Source organism: Empidonax traillii, unplaced genomic scaffold (genome assembly GCF_003031625.1).
Source record: "Empidonax traillii isolate 1590-97213 ecotype Southwest subspecies unplaced genomic scaffold, ASM303162v1 scaffold676:size484234, whole genome shotgun sequence".
NCBI classification, from domain to species: domain Eukaryota; kingdom Metazoa; phylum Chordata; class Aves; order Passeriformes; family Tyrannidae; genus Empidonax; species Empidonax traillii.
Genome location: NW_020955869.1, coordinates 421,150 through 439,955, shown reverse-complemented (window position 1 = coordinate 439,955; position 18,806 = coordinate 421,150). Strand labels below are relative to the sequence as shown.

The 18,806-nt window shown below is 38.6% G+C and overlaps 1 protein-coding gene and 1 long non-coding RNA gene across 3 annotated transcripts in view; one reads left to right on the top strand and one right to left on the bottom strand.

Moving 5' to 3' along the window:
• Positions 1–1,439: 1,439 nt before the first annotated feature.
• Positions 1,440–9,635, bottom strand: LOC114065551. Its single transcript, XR_003573001.1, has 3 exons — positions 9,625–9,635; positions 6,528–6,533; positions 1,440–1,545 (listed from the first exon to the last, which is right to left on the bottom strand). It is a non-coding gene; the product is annotated as an uncharacterized LOC114065551 (long non-coding RNA).
• Positions 9,636–11,348: 1,713 nt separating this feature from the next.
• MYOM2 (myomesin 2) overlaps positions 11,349–18,806 on the top strand; it is a 90,801-nt gene continuing 83,343 nt past the window's right edge. For both annotated transcript variants that reach the window (XR_003573002.1, XM_027899568.1), the window contains exons 1-3: positions 11,349–11,425; positions 16,503–16,582; positions 18,496–18,629. Coding sequence is in view for 1 of the 2 variants with exons in the window: in XM_027899568.1 (XP_027755369.1) it covers positions 18,523–18,629 (107 nt within the window). In the remaining variant the exon portion in view is untranslated. The remainder of the gene's footprint in view (positions 11,426–16,502; positions 16,583–18,495; positions 18,630–18,806) is intronic.

Sequence of the window (18,806 nt, the reverse complement as noted above, 5' to 3'; positions counted from 1 at the left end):
TTGATATTTGACTATTCAAATTTTAGAGAGATTGGGCACGAGGTCAAAAACAGTCATTTGGAGAGGGAAGATTTAATCCCTTTTTATTTCATGCAGAAGTTAATACCAAAGAGGAGGTGTACAGTAGAGAAGCAGAACCTCATGCCCTCCTAAACAGCACAGGGATGAGGGGATGGGCAGGTGCAGGTCACAGTGCTAAATCTTGAGCTGCCTGGCCAAGGACCACATTCATACAATCCCTGGAGATTTCTCTTCTCCAAGATGAACAGCCAAGCTCTGTCATCCTGTCCTGGTATATCAATTGCTCTAATCTCTTAATTATCATCATTGCATCACAGTGTAAATGCTTATGTATACAAATTTTAATAACGCACAAAAAATATCCCAAGGATGGTAAATTAAATTCTAGTTAGTAGTCTTGTAAATAGTGACCAGAATTATTAAGTCATGAGACTTCCTTGACTGTTTAAAGAAATCTGAGGTGACTCTAAATATTATCAACTTTAAACAACTTTTTTTCAGGCAGACCTGTCTTTGGACAGTTATTATTTAAATTATTCCCTGGAGGAAGTTGTTGATCTTTGGTGTTGATCTTTAGCTGTAATTTTTCTACCTAGAAAGATGTAATCATACTTGGTTCCTCTTCTGATCTCTTTTATACACAGTGATTTACCTTTTCTCCTTGCTTGGTTGCTGTTCCCTAGTCTTTTCTTTCAACAGATTGTATTCAACAAGAAAATGTTCATTAGCTTCTGGAATGCAAATCAATTCTTTGACCTTTACCTCTTAAAGATCTTAAGACCCTTTCCTCTTAAAGATCCTCTTAAAAATCAGCATATTTTGTAAGTATTGTCTTAATATAAGAATGACTTTATTAGACCAGGCCTAGAGGTACATTTAATGTCTTTGCCAATGGCAAATAGCAGATCCCTAGGAAAGTTTTAAAACACTAAGCAAATGTTTATGCTGTCCTGCTCCCCAGAGTAGTTTCCACCCTTTTACCCAATTTCAGGTCATGAGTAACAATTAGAGTAAGTTATATGTTACCCTGCTTGTTATGTGTCTGTGAGTGGCAAGAGGTGGTGGCATTGTCTTCCTTCTTGTTGTCTCATCCCCTGGGCTGGCACTAGTAATGGCACATCTGGACACCTCCCTTTTCTTTCTTCTTGAGAATTATTAAGGGGGAAATCTACAAAGTATATTTGTCTTTTTATAGGCACACAGCTGAAGTTCAAGTCGAAGCTTTTATATTACAGTATAGGAATGCAATGAAGGTTGCTCAATTAGCATTTCCCAGAAAAATTCTGAGAAGATCATAATGCTAAGATGCTCTTCTGGTAAGGTGTCTCTTTCTGTATGCTTCCTCTTCCTGGAAGATTATTTTTTTTTTGTAACAGAATCACAGAATAGGTACAGTTGGAAGGGAACACAGTGGGTCATCTTGTCCAACCTCCCTGCTCAAGCACAGTGATCCTAGAGCACGTGGCACAGGATTGCGTCAGACAGTTTTTGAATATCTCCAGTGAGGGAGATTCCACAACCTCTCTAGGTAACCTTTTCATGTGCACGGTCACCTGCACAGTAAAGAGGTTTTTCCTCATATTTAGGTGGAAATTCCTGTGCCTCAGTTTCTGTCTGTTGCTTCTTGTCCTATTGCTTGGCACCACTAAGAAGAGCCTGGCTCTGTCCTTTTGACACCCTGCTACAGATGCTTACAGCTATACAGGCCCAGCTCCCTCAGCCTTTCCTCATATGAAATGTTCCAGGTGCTTAGACATTTTCATAGCCCTCTGCTGGACCTGCTTCAGGAGTATCATGCCTCTCTTGTACTGAGGAGCCCAGAACAGGACACAGCACTCCAGGTGAAGCCTCGCCAGGGCTGAGTAGAGGCACAGGATCACCTTCCTCGACCTGCTGACAATGCTCTTCCTAATGCACCCCAGGATTGTGCTGACCCTCTTGGCCAGAAGGGCACACTGCTGGCAAGTTCACACTGCTGCTCTCATGTGAATGACTGCATTGAAGGTAATGATAGGCAAATTTCAACTCTGGAAAAACCAGTACAATTCTTTTACACTAAATATAATAAAGAGTTGGAGAAAAGTACGAGGGCATACTGCTGGTAACTCATCACTGCAAACTATATTTTCCATTGTTTAATGTTTATCATGACCTATGTCTATCCCTCATCTCTGACTGACTATCCACTTTTATGTCCTTGGCACATAGTGCCAATGTCCTTGTTATTTCATTGCCTACTTGCAAGATTTTCTTAGCAATCACTTTCTTTTCTCCCAAATCTGGAAATTTACAATTATATAAACATCTAAAAACCAAACTTGCTTTACTTCTTTGGGCTTTGCTACCTTGGTCACAGAAGTCCCGACTGCTCTGTGCTATCAGGCTGCACCGACAGCATCAAGTCAGAGACCAATATTCTGTCGACCGGTTGCAGTGCAATTGCAAGGGGAAGGTGAAGTTTGAGGGTTAATGTGTGAGCACCTTCAGAGGAAGAAAATACGGTGATTTATGAAATCTAAGAAGCCAGCAAGAACTACTGCATGGAAGGTAAAGGTAGGCAAATTTTAACTCTGGGAAAAAAGGCAAATTTTTTTTACTCTAAATATAATTAAGAATTGGAGAAAAGTACAAGCAATAGGTAAGGACTAGTCCCTGGATATGTCCAAATTAAGAGAGATTTCCTTTTACAGTACAAGTACTTCAGACAGCTGGTGTTTTGACCACATATTTTATCAATTGCATGGTGTCATTGCACAAAAGTAGCCAACATAACTGAATAGACTGTGAGGTATAAATAAGGCAATGATTATTATGATTTCAGTGGCCTCAAACTATATGTTTCCCGTCAAGAGTTCCCATGCATTGGAAACACTGAGCAGCTGATTTTGGTCCCTTTTTCAGGAAGGGAACAATGATCTGTCACTCTCTGAAGTGTCCTGAGCAACCCTGATGGTTGCTGTGATGTTACAACACTGCTGTTGTGCTGTTGTAAATGCCCAGACATCTTGACGTCCACACTCAGCTCAAGATTTTTTCCTCTCCTGTGCTGCTGTAGTATTTCTGTCACTTGGGAAACACTGCCAGTGGATGGGATTGGGTACAAGTATAATCAGAAAGGCCACCGAGGCAGGGAGAGAGGACAGCTGTCCTAAGCATTCAAAGCTTTACATTCTGTGCTGCTCTGATATCTAAATATCTTGACGTGAGCCTCAAGATATTTATTAAGCTGGATGAAAGCCTACTTTGGCCTTGCAGCTCTCTGAATGTACTTACCTGTTACTTAGAATATGTTACAGAAGAATCCAGAGCGATACCTAATGCTGCCTTATTGCAATAGAAAATCAGAATAAAAGAAACAGGCTCTATTCTGTCTGTGTTGTAAAAATGTTACTGCTATCTCAAGCTATCTGGTATCTGGAACACTTAACTTCCTCAGATCACATTTCAGAATAATTGAAAAATTGTTTTATTCATATATCAGTGAGGTAGGAATCAAAATATATATACTAATGTCTGTAAGTTTTTCAGTCAGCAATGTAAATATTACCTTGTGATCAAAATATAGTTGCAGAGGAATATGCAAGCACAGTATGTGAGACAAGACAAAGGCTAGATGAATAATGAAAAAATAAAAAGAACAAAATACGATTAACTTGTCTAAGTTGCATTTCAATGTGAAGAATGTTTGTGTGGGCAATCCTACGGTCTTTATTCAGGGAAAAGCACCTTTTGAAATCAAAAGAGTCTTTGACACGGTGACATATGAGTCAAGGATGCTAGTGGGTGACTGATTTAGTGACAACTGAATGCCAAAGAGCAAGAAGGGTAAATAATCAATTAAATGGCATGGACAAAGAATTTAGCAAAACCTCCCAGCCATGCAGTAACTAAGAAGAAGTAGCAGGAATGGAGAGAACTGGTAACATCCAAATGCAGCTTGATCTGAAGCACCAGAATATGGACAATGGACAGAAACAGCAGTTGGAGATTGGGATGAAATAATCAGGTGGATCTCTTCAGTCTGTCTTCTGTAATGAAATATTGCTTTGTTTTGTGCACTATGACATTGTTTTTGAAGACCTGGAGAAGAAACTATTGAGCAGTTGGAGAAGGATCAGTGTGGTTCATTAACACTTCTGCTTAACAATTTTTCTTTTGTTCTTACTAAATGTGAAAATCTATTTAAACAGTGTAAATTTGAGGCCTCCCTGAGACCATCAGTCTTAGCACACTTCTTGTTATATCTACCTGGGGTAAACTAATTCCTTTTGCTTATAGCAACCAAAGAATCAAAGATAGCCAGGAGTAGTAAAGAACAGGAAATAAGAGGTCCAGCTGACATAAATCCTAAAGAAAATTGTGCCCGGGCTGCATTTGCAAGAGTTCTTGCCCATTTACAGTGAAATCTTGTCAGATCTCTGCTGTGTCACTTCTTAAAACTGTTGTGTATGTAAGTCATTCGGTCCTGAAATCAGTATAATTTTTCTAATGAGAGTTACTTGCTTCCAGAAATACAGTAAAAGTTCATTATTCTAGAGTACAGTAATGATCATATATGTCAGACAGTATATCATTCGTGGCATGGGCCATACTCATCGTAGCTGTGTGCTTTCAGTGACATGAACTGTTGAATATGCCATACAAAGTTCAATGACCTTTAATAGTGGGATATGGCTGAAACTGATACCATTTGATGTTTTCACATCAGCTCTCATATTGGACTCATCATGCAGGTGATCTGCTGTGTGACCTGTTAAGTATTCCTTTCCTTCTCCTTTTCCCCTGTGAAACAGGAGCAGATAATTTCCATATTATCCATGTGAGGATATGTAGAGCATGAGATTTTTTTTCTATAAGATTGTCTGACTGAGGTCCGTGTTAAATGATGATAAGGAAAAGGAGATAAACACACAGACACAAAAAATGTGACTGACTATTGATACTGAATTCAATAACTAGAAACAAACTTTGTTAGTGGTACTAATTGATAAGGGTAGTGGAGTGTGAGAATGCTTGTTCCATCAAGATGATCTGATTGAGGAGCAACTAAAGTCAGGTTGATGAGAAAAGGTAAAGGCAACACAGACCTGACAAACAATGATGGAGACCATGAGAAGAACTATGACTTTGCCAGTCACACTAATTGATGGGCTATTCCAGGAAAACTAACCTGGACTTTGAAGCTGCTGAGGTTTTGCCTGGAGGTGTGAATAAAGATCCTGAATGTTGGACGAGAGGTGTGGGAACTGGTAGATCTGCATAAAAAGAGGAAGAAATGTTTAGGGGAAGAAATCAGGAACAAAAAGAGGATCAGATAGAAAGAGCTATAAAAGAGGCTGATCATATGTAAAACAGAGCCTGTCAGTACACTTATCTGACTGAGCCCTGTGCCTGATCACTGCAGTCTGTCCTGTCTTCTTTTAAACCTTTCTTAACTGTCTGTCTTTGTAATGTCACTCTTTATCCCATGTGTGTGAGTGCTGCATGGACTGACTACCATTTACTAGGGGGATTGCAAGAGCTGAAAGGGTGCCAGCTACTGGAGTCAGGCTGGGATTGTAGGTGCCCCTACACTCTACATGAAGGTATTTGGGGAGAACTGACAGGTATGGGGTGTCTGTGAGATGAGTGTATGAGTGTGTGCATCTGTTTGCAGTAGACACTAACCTAGAACAGAGAGAGATTAGGCAACCAGGCAGCAAACGGGTGTGTGAATCTGAAGAATGTTGAGTGTGTATTTTCACTAGTGACATTCAGTTTCTGCCAGCCAAGAAGAGAATCAGAGTCATTAGAAACAAACTGAAACACAGAGGTTTTGAACATTATTTTTTTTTTTAAACTGTTTGGGTGGCCAAGAACTGGCAGTTTGTCCAGGGAGGTTATATAGTTACTGTTTCGGTTTAATCCCAGCCAGCAACCAAGCTCCACACAGCCACTTGCTCACTCCCCCACCAGTAGGACTGGGAGAGAATCAGAAGGCTAAAAGCTGGAAAATTTGTGGTTGAGATTAAGACAGTTTAATAGGGAAAGCAAATGCTGCACACACAAGCAAAACAAAACAAGGAATTAATTCACTGCTTCCCATGTGCAGGCAGGTGTTCAGCCATCTCCGGGAGAGCAGGGCCCCATCACGTGTGATGGTTACTTGGAAAGACAAACACCATCACTAGAGACATCCCACCCTTCCTTCTTCTTCCCCAAACTTTATCTACTAACCATGATGGTCTGTATGGTCTGGAGTATCCTTTTGGTCATTTTGGGTCACCTGTCCCAGCTGTGTCTCCTCCCATCCTCCCATGCACCCCCAACTTCTTTGCCAGCATGGCAGTACAAAAAGTAGAAAGGGCCTTGACTTGGTGTAAGCCCTGCTAAGCAATAACAAAAACATCTCTATGATATTAACCCTGTGTTCAGCACAAATACAAAACATAACCCCATACCAGCCACCGTGAAGAAAATTAACTCTATCCCAGCTAAAACCAGCACAAGTCAAAAGCCATCTGGACATGGTCCTGGACAAACAGCTCTAGGCAGCCCTGCTTGAGAGGGTGGGCTGGATAAGATCTTCAGAGGTCCCTTCCAATCTCAAACATTCTGTGATTCTGTGCCTTAGTTGTCTGTGCTTGTCTGGCGTGAGTCCTGTATGTAAATGCTTATATGAGCAGTAACCCTCACAGCTGACAGTTACTAAAGCATGAAGACACTAAAATAGGCTTTGGATGGTGCTATTCATTGGTGGACTCAGGTCTGTAGCTGTCTTGCCTGCATTTCCCAGGGTGGTGAAGCCTGTGGACCACACACAGTGTAAGTAGTTCCTGTTTCTGCCTTCTTACAGGCTGTGGTTCTCTCAAGGTTTTGTCTATTGTTGATGACATTGGGGTTAGTTGTAGAGGTAACTGTTGCTGCAGCAGGTATCTGCAGATGTGACACTGGAATAAATATACCAGGGTAAGGCAAGCATCTTTATGGTCCTTGTCTTTGCACTTGGTTGAAAACCAGACCTTATTGTAAAGGTAAGTGAAGAAATGCCACTGAGCTGATATACTGCCAGTATATATCCCTGTTGCATGGTTTGTCTAGTTAACTCAGTAAACTGTAGTAAGTGCTGCTGCTTTCAAGGTTTATCAGAAACACTTCCAAAAGATTTGATGGAATTACAACCCACTCAATATTTAAAATCTGAGCTGTAGCTTCATGTCACTGGCAAGACTAATTTGCTTAGCTCATCCTAAAATTTAGCAAAACATATTTAGCTAAAATATATTTAGCCATTCCCATTGGCTGAAACCCCAATTTTAAATAGAGTATCACTGTCAGCTCATTACCAGCTCTAGACTATTTTATTTGGACTGCTGTCCAAAGTGATGGAGAATATACTCATCTCCACTTGCAGTAACTCACAAAAGAAGTTGTTGAAACATTCTGCTCCATCAGGCAACCCTGTATTTTCTCTTTGCAGCTGATCTAACCCCTGTTAACTTTTTAGAGAGGCATTAAATCAAGAAGGATACAAATCTGAGCTTTCCTGTGTCAGTAAAACCTTACCACTGACTGATGTGCTCGAGGGGGGGTCCTTGAACAACAGGATGATACATTACTGTTTAGGTATTTTAAAAATAGTTGACTCACTGTAACTCAGTACTGTGTTTGCCTTCTTAGACATAAATAAGGGTACTTACTAAGATATTCACTTTATCTTGTGTTGCAGGGGAAAAAATCCCAACATTTTGTATACTCAGGTATTTTAGTATTTGTTCAAAGGCTTGTGCTGGAACTGTTTAAAATAGCTTCTAGCAAGTGTAATCGTGTTTTTTAGTTTTATTGTTTTTTTTTTTTTTTTTGTGATTTTTTTTGTTTGTTTGTTTTATTTTGGCTTGTCTTTTTGTTTGTTGTTTTTTTTCCCAGCTGCTGTTGTCCTCTCTTCTGGGAGTTGTACAGTGTTCTCTTAGTTGCAAGTGTTCTCTCCTCTTCATCCAAATGACTTGGCTCTTCTCTGGTCTCATCTCCACACAGCCTAGCCTCATTTCTGGGAAGGGTAGTTTTAGCTTTTGGCAGTTTTCAGCTGCATGTGGCTACCTTTAAAATGCTTGCGTGCTGGGCGCTGAAAAAGAAAACGGGAAGTTTTAACAGAGGAAGAAAAAATGCATCAAGAAAAAATGAAAATAAGGAAAAAGAAGGAGGTAGAGAGAGAAGTGCTTAAGCTTCCTAGGAGTCATTCATTATGTGTTTGTTCTCTCCCTGCCTGAAAGAGGCAGTAAGGTGTGTTTTACCTTGAGGATTTGTGCTCAGCTGCATGAACGCATTTACAGTGCTGTCAGCAGTCAAGTGCATCTGCTACTGCTCTCTTGTTAGCTAACTTTCATAAGCAGGTGCACTGCCTCCAAAACTGTTTTTAATTGTTTCTTTCAGGTGATGGTATTCTCTTCCGAATATGACACTTTGGTTTGTATACAGAGCCCACACTTGACAAACCTGAACTTCTAACCAAAAGCATTAACTGAGGAAAGAGCATGATTTATTTTTTGAGTGATTGAATCTGCATGCATTGTTTTGTCTTTCATTTGTAATTCCAAGGGAGATGCTAGCACTCAGGTAGCTGGGAAGGAAATCCAAGAGACTGCTCTATGATCACCAGTGCACAGTATCCGTTGTTCCAGCACAGCTTTAGAAACCTCACCACAGGGCTTTGTGAATAATTAGGACTACTGTAGAGACGAGGTACTTCATTGCTAGTTACCAATCTTTTACTTTATATGAAATCATAAATATGCAACAAGCATTTGAAGAAATCAAGGGCTAATATATTAACAAAGCTGGAATTCAAAAGCTGCCGTACAAAGATGCATTGGGTTTTCTTGGAACTGGAGCAAGCTAAAAGCACAAGGCCACTATTAAGGCACCCTTACAGGCTAAAAACATACCTCTTCTAACATCATTGCATTTCATTTCATTTTATGTTTTGATGTTTAATCCAGTAGCTAAAAAGCTAATGCATCTTTTTTTTTTTTTTTTTTAATTTCTATTTCAGTTCTTTATCTTCACCTTTGCTGGAGTAGTTGAGCCATTACTTACACCTGTATCAGTTAAACAACCCACATCAAGGGACAGGTATAAGATAAAGAAGTAATTCTAAAATAACACATTCACAAAGGAATTTTAGCACATTCTCAGTTTGAAGTGCTTAAATAATTCTTTTGATACTCTGCTAAATCTCTGCTTTAAAAAGTCCTTCTTAGCGAAGAACTGCTGTTTGGGAAGGCACCTTCTATGTTAGGGAGCAACTTTGAGAACATAATGTAAATTAATTATTAAAATGCTGGATAATTTTTGATTCTCTGCTGCCCAAATTTCACCACCAGTGAATAACAAAATATTTAAGTTTTCCTTTCTATCCTATTTTGTGAGTATCTATGAAGAGAAGGAGAATTTATTTACTGACTTACCTGGAGACAGCCTGAGATTGGTTCCACTACATGGCTTGTTCTTGCCTGTGTTATGTCTCTCACAGCCCTCAGAATACACTTTCACATTTTTGCCAAGGAACCACACCCTGAAGAAAGAACTTAAAATCGAGGAGAGCTCAAGTGTAAAGGCAAACAGAACAGACTGTAGAAGATGCCATTTCTTTTAAGATAATAAATATAGAACAAGAAATTAAAAGCTGAGTGTAATGAGAACTTTAATGTTTTCCTGAAAACTGACCTATTACCTCCCACAGGAAAATGCAATAAGAGAGAAGAAATGAACTGGGTAAGTAAAGTGGGTTTGCTCTGGATTATTACTGGCTAATTACTTTGACAGCTGCTTCTGAAGCAACATCTACATTCAGGGCATATGCCCTCATTCCACTGTGTCTGTCTCTGTAGATATAAATCTGTCAGACTGAGTTATAATTCAAGAGCTATGGGAGGAAGGGAGAAGTCTCTTTCAAGCAAATAGTAGTCCTAGACGATACAGAAGTAGGAAAGATCCTTACCAGAGCTCCTCAGAGAACTTGGCTGAATACTGCAGATGAGATAAGAATCAGTTATTTAAATGCTTTGCTACCTCTTACACTGCTTGCCATAAATGAATAGAAAAAAAAGAAAGCATGACTTAAAAAGAACACTGTTCATGTATCAAAGTTTTGCATACCAACCACTGGAAAAGATTGTAATTTGGTGACTTTGGCCTTGACTCCATTCCTATATAAGTAAATTGAAAATAGATGTTTTATTTTCAAATCATTTTAAGATCAATTAATTCTTTACCTTTTGTATATTGCTGACTCATTGACTATTTGAGTCATTATGGGCCATCAGGAAGTAGGATTAGGTATCCCATATAGCCAGGTTTTCCCAGACATGTTGTCCTATTTCCAGACAGAATAAGAGGAATGTGATTAATTATTCACACTTGCCACAAGGCCTTGTCACATTTCCTACCCTTCCTTCCCTTCCTCCATATGGGTGCAACCCCTGTGGGGTTGTCTGCCACCAGAGTGGGGCAGAATGACTTAGCCCAAACTTACCAGCTCCTCAGAGCCAGTGCTGCTACTGTTCATATCTGGGCATGTCAGAGCCACCACAGCACTGTCTTGTAGCTTCTGGGTAGAAATCTAGGAGCCCTACAGGCAGCAAACATCCATTTTAGTTGGTAATAATCAGGAAACATCAGGGACCATCAAGGTCTCACAGAATTGAGTGCTTTGGCTATGTTTTTTTCCTCTGTCTGTTTATGCCTCTATGCAAATTATTTCTTCCTACTTTACTTACAAGACACAGAGAAATCACTTTCAGGTTGACTGGTGACATTATAGAGATGGAAATAATAGTTTTTTTATACCACTACTAGGCCTTTATATGTTGCAGCTATATTCTCAAATCCATTGAGCTCTTAAGGAAGCAATGGGGAGGCTCATTTTACAGCCTGAAGCACTAAGGGGATTTCATGTCTCTACTAATAATATTCTGGAGTTTACATCTCCGCACTGGTCTTCTAAGTTACTGATTGATTATTTTAAAACTTCAAACATTTCTAAGTAAAAAATTTAAACTGTTTCCTGACATTAAATTGTTTCCCATGTCCTTGGTGTTGCTGGGAAAAGAAACCCCACTTTTAATATAAACAACTGCTTTTTTAAGGAATGACATTTGTCTTTTACTAAAATACAGTATAAAACTGCATAAAGGTTAGTGCTTTTCTTCTGCTTTTATATCACACCCTTATTGCCTATTAGGCTGACCCCAGTTTTGGGAGAATCACTTGGTTAGTTCTAAATATAGAACTGCATCTGCCCTTAAATGGGAGTGAAGGGGCAGTAGCCTTTAGAGAGGGGAATTATTTTTGATTTCCTCAGGCAGAGTTTACTAAGCTGGGAAAGGCCGGTCTTCCTCTCTGCTTTGTGGTTTTTCTATATCCCTTGGTAAGTCCATTTTCAAATCAGGGTTTTCTTTCAGAACAAAAGGGAGTGCTTGTAGGGCGTGTTGGTTGCTTTTCTGTAAAAACAAATAAAATTAACTTCCTTAGGGAAACAAACAATAAACAGGACACAGATTGATTCATGAAAAGAAAAACAAAAAATAGAGTTGTCTTATTCTGTGCATAGTCACCTTTATTTTCTTGTGTCTTACATTTCCTTTGCTTTTTGTTGCTTATAAAGAACCAAATTACAGAAATATATAGCTCTATTTGAATATGTACTTTTCCAATTGCACAAATATTGGAAATGCCACTTTCTTACGTGCTTATAGTCTATGATTTATCTAAACTCTGTGTGTAAATAATTAAGCATAAAATCCTATAGTAGCTGGCAAAACTATTTGGCATGCTGAAGAGTAGAATGTATCTAGGACAAAAAGAAATCTACTTTTGTTTTTTGTCTGCCATGCTTTCAAGTACATGTTTCCAGAAAGTGTATTTCTGATGTCTGTATTACTCTAGGCTACACAGTGTGTTCTTTACCATATATAAATTCCTGCTAAATATCATTGAAGTCCTGGGAAATCATTTTCATGCTCTTGAAAGTATGTCTGTGTGTTGATAACACCTATGAGTCAATGAAAGTATCATAATGAAGGATACTGAATGGATGATGGGAAGTGACTTTTACCATCTCTTTGCTGTCCAGTTCAAGGGATGTAATACACTTGCCAAATGAAGGGAAATCTTCAAACTTTATGAGAACATGTTGGAACCCTGTACATTTGGAACATTAGAGCAGCAAGGTTTCTAGTTAATGTGGACAAATTCAGCCTCATTTAATTTCCTGTCCAGTATGATCATGAATTCCTAAGATAACATCCACATTAGTATCCTTTCTGACAAATATACTGTTTAGCTTCTAACAGAGCTATGGAAAAAAAGTAATATTGGAAGCTTCCACTCCCTTCCTACTCCATGAGAGTAATAGAAAAGCCAAAATTACATTTTATTTTTTAGAGTCCCAAAAATGCAGGAACTGGTCCTCCCCTTCACAACAATGACCTTGCTGGAGGGAAGGCTACCTATGACTCTGCCTTCTCCCTACCTTCCAAAGCACAAAGCTCTCTCACCAAGAGTTGGAGATATGACCATGATCATGACCACCCATGATATATTGCAAATTACCTCCACACTAACTGCTCTGGCTAGAGGGGGAAGCAAACCATTCAGGGACTATTACAGGGTTAAAGTGTGCATTCTAACTAATCATAGATATGCTATAGCATTAAATTGATGAATCTACCTGTGTGTAGTTGAAAACAGTATCATTTGATGCTGTGAAATGTTAAAAGTCTACTCATTCAAAACATGAAATTATTAAGAAGAATAGACACATCTAGTATAGCCAGTATCATCAACTGCTTGAAAATGTTGCTTTGCTGGATATTCAGATGTCTAGAAATAGAGGATAGAACTCCATTTTTAGGTTTAATAACAAAAGTAATGCACACACTTCTGCGGATTATTGAATCAGGCTGAACTTGTCCACAAGACTTCTGTTTTCAAACCAATTTTTGAAATGAGGAAAATACTATTCCCATACAAAGGAGGTGTGATCAGTAAAACATAAGACCAACTACGATGGAGCTAAAGACATCAGAAAAGAAGCTTGCTAAGTAATGTCTGGAATTTGGTAGGTTTTAAGCAAATGAGAATTCCATATACTTTATTTAAAAAAAAATTTGATAAACATTTGTATTCTGTTATCAAAAAAACTAAAACTGAATTCTTCTGTGGAATGAAAAAGCTCTTCAATGGGGAAGGAAAGAAACACCTTAAAATGACAGTATGTTTGAGTGGTTTTTTTCATGCACAGAACTAAAGTAAGATCTAAATATACACGTGTACAGAGATGAAAGACTGGAGAGATATATTGGAATTTTAGAAGTTTATTATCAAAAGGGAGAAGATTTTACCAGATCCTCTACACCCCATTCTGTTTAGAATGCAGTATCTATGAGCTGCATAATGATTCATGATGATTTTACAAGATTTCCACCAAAGTCAGTTTCTATGGGAAAATGCTACTATTGAATCTACAATTTATGTTTTATTAAATGTTATTAAATCTACTATTTCTACAACATGTATATAATCATCTGAAAAGGAGGCAATACAATAATTTTTGAAACTGGTCGTTAGGAGCAACCAATGAATAGTAGAAGGTGTTTTTTTTTGGGTTTTTTTTTGTGTTTTTTTTGTTTTTTTTATCTTTCATTGTGGGATGTGATATGGATTTAAATATACTTTTATGAGTTAAATATCATGGGCTTTAATGCACCAGAGAAGTGTAAGCTGGCAAAACAAGGTTTCCTAGAAACACTCAGCTTTGACCAATGAGGAGAACAACAAGCAGAACTACAGACAGGTTGAGGAAACAATGCCTAAGTCATGGGAAAAACAAGACAACCCCTCCAGTAAGTACAAATGGCCAAAGATGTTTCAGAAAGATGAGATACAGAGGAGTATCAAGAATGAGGATGTGCATGTAGGAGCAGGATGTACTGATCTTTTAGTTGGAATGAGAAGGAGAGACTACGTGAGGTCAGGCAAGAACTTGTGAATTGTTTTTGGCACTTCAGCAGATGGCCAAGAACAGAGATGAGAAAAGAAAGTACATGTTGTATGTTACAGCACTGACAGGTCAGGCCGAGAAAGTATATGGTGCATAGTGCACTGCTCATGGCAGGAACCTTCTGAATGTGGGAATGCCAGTTGTCCATGGTGAGCACAGCCACGTTCTTCCCATGGCATTTGTCAACCCATCCATCAATTTAGTTGGCTGTGTGTGTCCTCTCTGAGGCTATGTGAATGATCATGCTAGAATTTACTACTTGTCCTTTAAATCTTAAATTAACTCACTTATCAAGCGAACAATGTTTATATCAGACCCTTGGCTCCTCTGTTCAAGAATGTGGCCCCTTGTCATGTGTCCTAGATTATTACTTTCTATTCACATCAGTATTACCGTGTCATGAAACTATGAATATCCTGGCCTGGGAACTCTGCCTTTTACTCGTGGACAAATATAAATTGTTCTATACGTGCTACTAAGCATGAGGAAACATACGTTTATGTAAACTAATCTGAATAGCTTAACTGACCTGTTTTCTATCATTAATACTTAAGCACATTTTGGTTGATCTACTATTTTTCTTTGGGTTTAACAGTCTTCTGAGTGGTTTATACAGCACACAGATTAGTTCATTTTAGGTCCTTCTGATGTCCCCAGCATTTACAGTCATAGAAAATAATAATAATAATAATAATAATAATAATAATAATAATAATAATAATAATAATAATAATAATAATAATAATAATGCCATGTTACCCCAAAAGTGTAAGGGTCAGATGAGACACTAAATGCTTTAGGACCATGTTGTTCTGTAACTCTAGGTCTTTCTCTTGAAAGCCAGGGTCATTAATAGAATCTACAGGGAAGAAATTCAAGGATTTTTGTGACACATAGGCTATATATTTTAGCTAGGTCTCTGTAATTCTTGCAGCAGAACTTGGTCAATAACACATCAGATTTGCTTGTTAGTTTGTTATAATTATTCAGAAAATTATTTTGTTTTTCTCTGGACCAGTTCATGCAATTTTTTTGTTATTGAATTCTCCATTTTCCACTGGGTTTTTTTTTCTCCCGGTGCCTCTGCCACACCACTGCCTGCATCTTGCTTTTGGGTCAGTTCCACCAACTGACTTACCAGTATAACTAGGTCTCCCGACACTGTCAGTAACAAAATTTTGGTTCACCTAAATCAATAAATTCAGTGCAGATAAGCAGTCATCTGCATATCATGTTCTCTGACTAAATATTAAAATATATTTCAAACATCTCATATAAATGTGTACCAGTGAAAAACTGGGAAAACAGTCAAAATATTGTTCCTAGGAATACAATAGACACTTCTTTCATCAGGAACTCAATACCCTATATGCTGCTTTTATAGTGGGACTCTGATTCTTCTCTTCTGATATTGTCTGTGCAGCATTATTAAGTATTAAATGCATACTTTGGAACCATCATTGTAATTAACTGATGATTATCATTACATTTGGAATTGTTGCTAGGCAGCTCCCCTCTGTGTTAACCAAAGGCAAAATGAGTCTGGCTGCTAAGAACCTTGGTTGATTACTTGTACAGAAGCTGGTAATGCATGTTTAGCCTTGTTTCTATACTAAAGGTGTTTGGATAAATGTGAAAAATGTCTGAACTCAAATTTTGAGAAGTCCTGGGTGCTGATGAATAGACAAAGATAGAATAATTAAAATGTAAGTTTTACCTTTAGTGGAAAAGCTGAACTGTAAATGACAAAGTTGTTTTCTCCTGTCTCAAAAATGAAAACAACTCAGACTGTGATCTATCCAGATAAATGAGCGTTACTCTGAAATCCTTATACACTGAATCTCAGTGCAAGTTACATGCATAACAAGATGTACATTGCATGTTGATAAATTCAGAGAATTATTTAACTTGGCCACATGTAGACACGTAAATATGTAAACATGAGGAGCAAGTAACAGTGGAGTCAGCTTAATCTATGGGTTTGGCCTTTGCACCTTCATTTAGGCAAAAAAGGCTAATTAAAAACAAAAAAGAAGGAACACGATGCCATTAATTGTCTGGTTAATCTATGAACTAGGGAGGAAATCAAATGTCGTATACACAGTAGTCACACAGTTAGATAGCAGGAAGAAAACCAGTATTCAAAGTCTGCAGGTGTGCATCACATGATGTACAGATATCAAAATTAGGAGAAACCAAGGCTGCTCATGAGTCTATGCAAATCTGCTCATGCAACTAAGACGTGTTTTATGATGAGTTCAGAGGTCTATGAGAGGTCCACGTGAGCTCAGCAATATATGAGGGCACTTCACTAAGCTAGCATCAGTGTGAGGTGCTGAACTAACGGGTCATGTTAACTTCCTTATTTCTCTAGAAATGTGTCAATATATTTCTTTAATGCCCCACAGTGACGTTGTAAACCTTTTTCATTTTTATCTTGCAGTGTCTGGTGTTTCATCTAAAGCTCTCATTCCTGAACGTGTGACTTGTTATTCTCATATCTCTTGAAAAAGGGTTCAAAAGGTAACTATAAGTTATGCAGAAGATACAGCTATGAGGTGATAAATTCTAAAAATCCCTTTAGGTCTTAGAACTTTATAAGGTAACATGTTTCTGCTATTAAACATGCCTACTGTCTTCTCTTTACTTTTTCTTCAAAATGCAAAACTAGCTGATGCGAGAACATCATGACTTGGGAGCATCTGACTCTACTCTTGACTACTTGAAATTAACAATCAGACAGAGTTGAAAATTATTACACTACTTGATCAATGACTCGCATTTCCTTTTCTTGGTAAATACTCTATGCTGGAAATACAGTATATGTGGTATTTTAATAATACTGGTATTTTACAGTGTATTTTAAATATACTGGTATTTTACCTTGTTAAATGTTGTATCTAATTGAGTATCTAAATTTCTGTTCAAATCTCTTTGAGCTTTCATTTTATATACATCATGAAACTGCCTATTTATGTGACCTTTTCTTAAAAATGTGGACTTTTGATGTGGGTCTGAAGCAGTTTCTTCTTGGCAGGGTCCACGTATGGGCAGGGCCAGGCTGTGGGGAGCTGGAGACTGGCCCTTCTTCATCATTGTTGGGATAGGAGCTGATGGCCTGGGGGGGCTGACATGAAGTCCTGGGCTGTGGGCAGGGTGGGAGGAGTCCTAGAGGAGGCTTGACAGGGACAGTCAGGTCCATTGCTGTCCTCAGGACCCTGACACACTCTCAGCATGGCCCCTGGGTGAGCTGGTGTTGCTATACTTGCTATGGGTACACACAGGTGGGTCCTGGGCCATGCCTCCTCCACCTGTGCCCTGGTTTCTGGAGCAGAGCTGGCAGTCTGCACCCTACAGGGAAACATAACAACAGGGACACTCTTTTTAGTAGGAAATTAGATGTTACTGCAGTAATTTGCCTGACTAAATCTTCGGGATTGGGCTGAAGCTGTTTCATAGACTTTATAGAGAAAGAACTTGCTTCCGTTGTGGCTGAAGTGCAGCTGCCTCATGGGGAAGATGTTAGCTGTTCAGCTGGGATCCTTCAACACTGATTGGCCCAAATGGCCCAGGAGTAAAGACCTCCCCTGTTCAAGTCAGACTGTAGTTTCACAAGCTGACACCTACTCAGGATATGGTTAGTGACATTCCCCCTTTTTACGAGAAGTTGTCATCATATTTCTAATGAACACAAAGGAATGTAGTTGCCTCTATGTTCTTTTAATGACATTGTTGGGAATCTGCTTAACTCAGTGGGAAACATGGTCTTCCCACCCACACTGCTTCTTGGGAGCACCCCGAATGTTCTTGAGAACCTTCTGTCTAAATACTGATCGAACTATGCCATGTTTTGGAGAAAGTCCACAAGAAGGATTGGTGGTCCAGAAAAAATAATGCAAGAGAAAATATTGCATGAGTCATCTTTGTTGAGTTTAAACAAAAGAGATGAAAGCAGATGTAAAAAAAATCTTCAGCAGGCTGCTGCAAAAGGAGGTGAACACAGTCTATTTTTGTTGTCATGGTGAATTGGACAAGAGATAGTGAGCATAAATTGCAAAAATGGAAAAAGTAAAATGTTTGAAGAGCAGAGAACTGAAATGCCTAACTATGCCCAAAAAACTGTCAAATTTCTGTCCCTGGAAATTTCTAGGTAGGTGTTAAATGACATCTGCAAAGAAGGGGAAAAACGATCTGACAAAATATCTTCTATTGCTATCATCTATGATTCCATAGCTCACACTGTATGATTGATAAGATACAGCTTGAGGTACCCCTATGTGCCACTGATGATTCTGCTTGTCACGAATTGATGCAATTTTATACACTTGCACATGTTCCTGTGTGTCTACATATCAAAAAATGTCAATCCAAAATGTTTGAAATATATGGCTGAATGTGTGCATGGTTGAATACATGGCTAATTTCACTCTCTGCAGGAGTTACTGGTTGTAACAAACTGAAGTATGTCTTCGGTAGCGGTGCCATTTTACCAGAGGAGGCACAAGCACTTTGATCAGTCCTATCGCAACATTCAGACAAGATATATACTTGAGGAATATGCAGCAAGAAAGTAAGTGCCATGTATTTGAGCCTAGAAAGGTTTCTATTTTGGATAGTTAGTTCTTAGAATCAAGATACTTACTTTCCCCCTCCACCCACAAAAACTGTGATTTATTCAGAATGATAGTTTTCCAGTTCCTTCCATTGGAATGGTCCTTATCTAGAGTCTCTCATCAACATAGCTAAA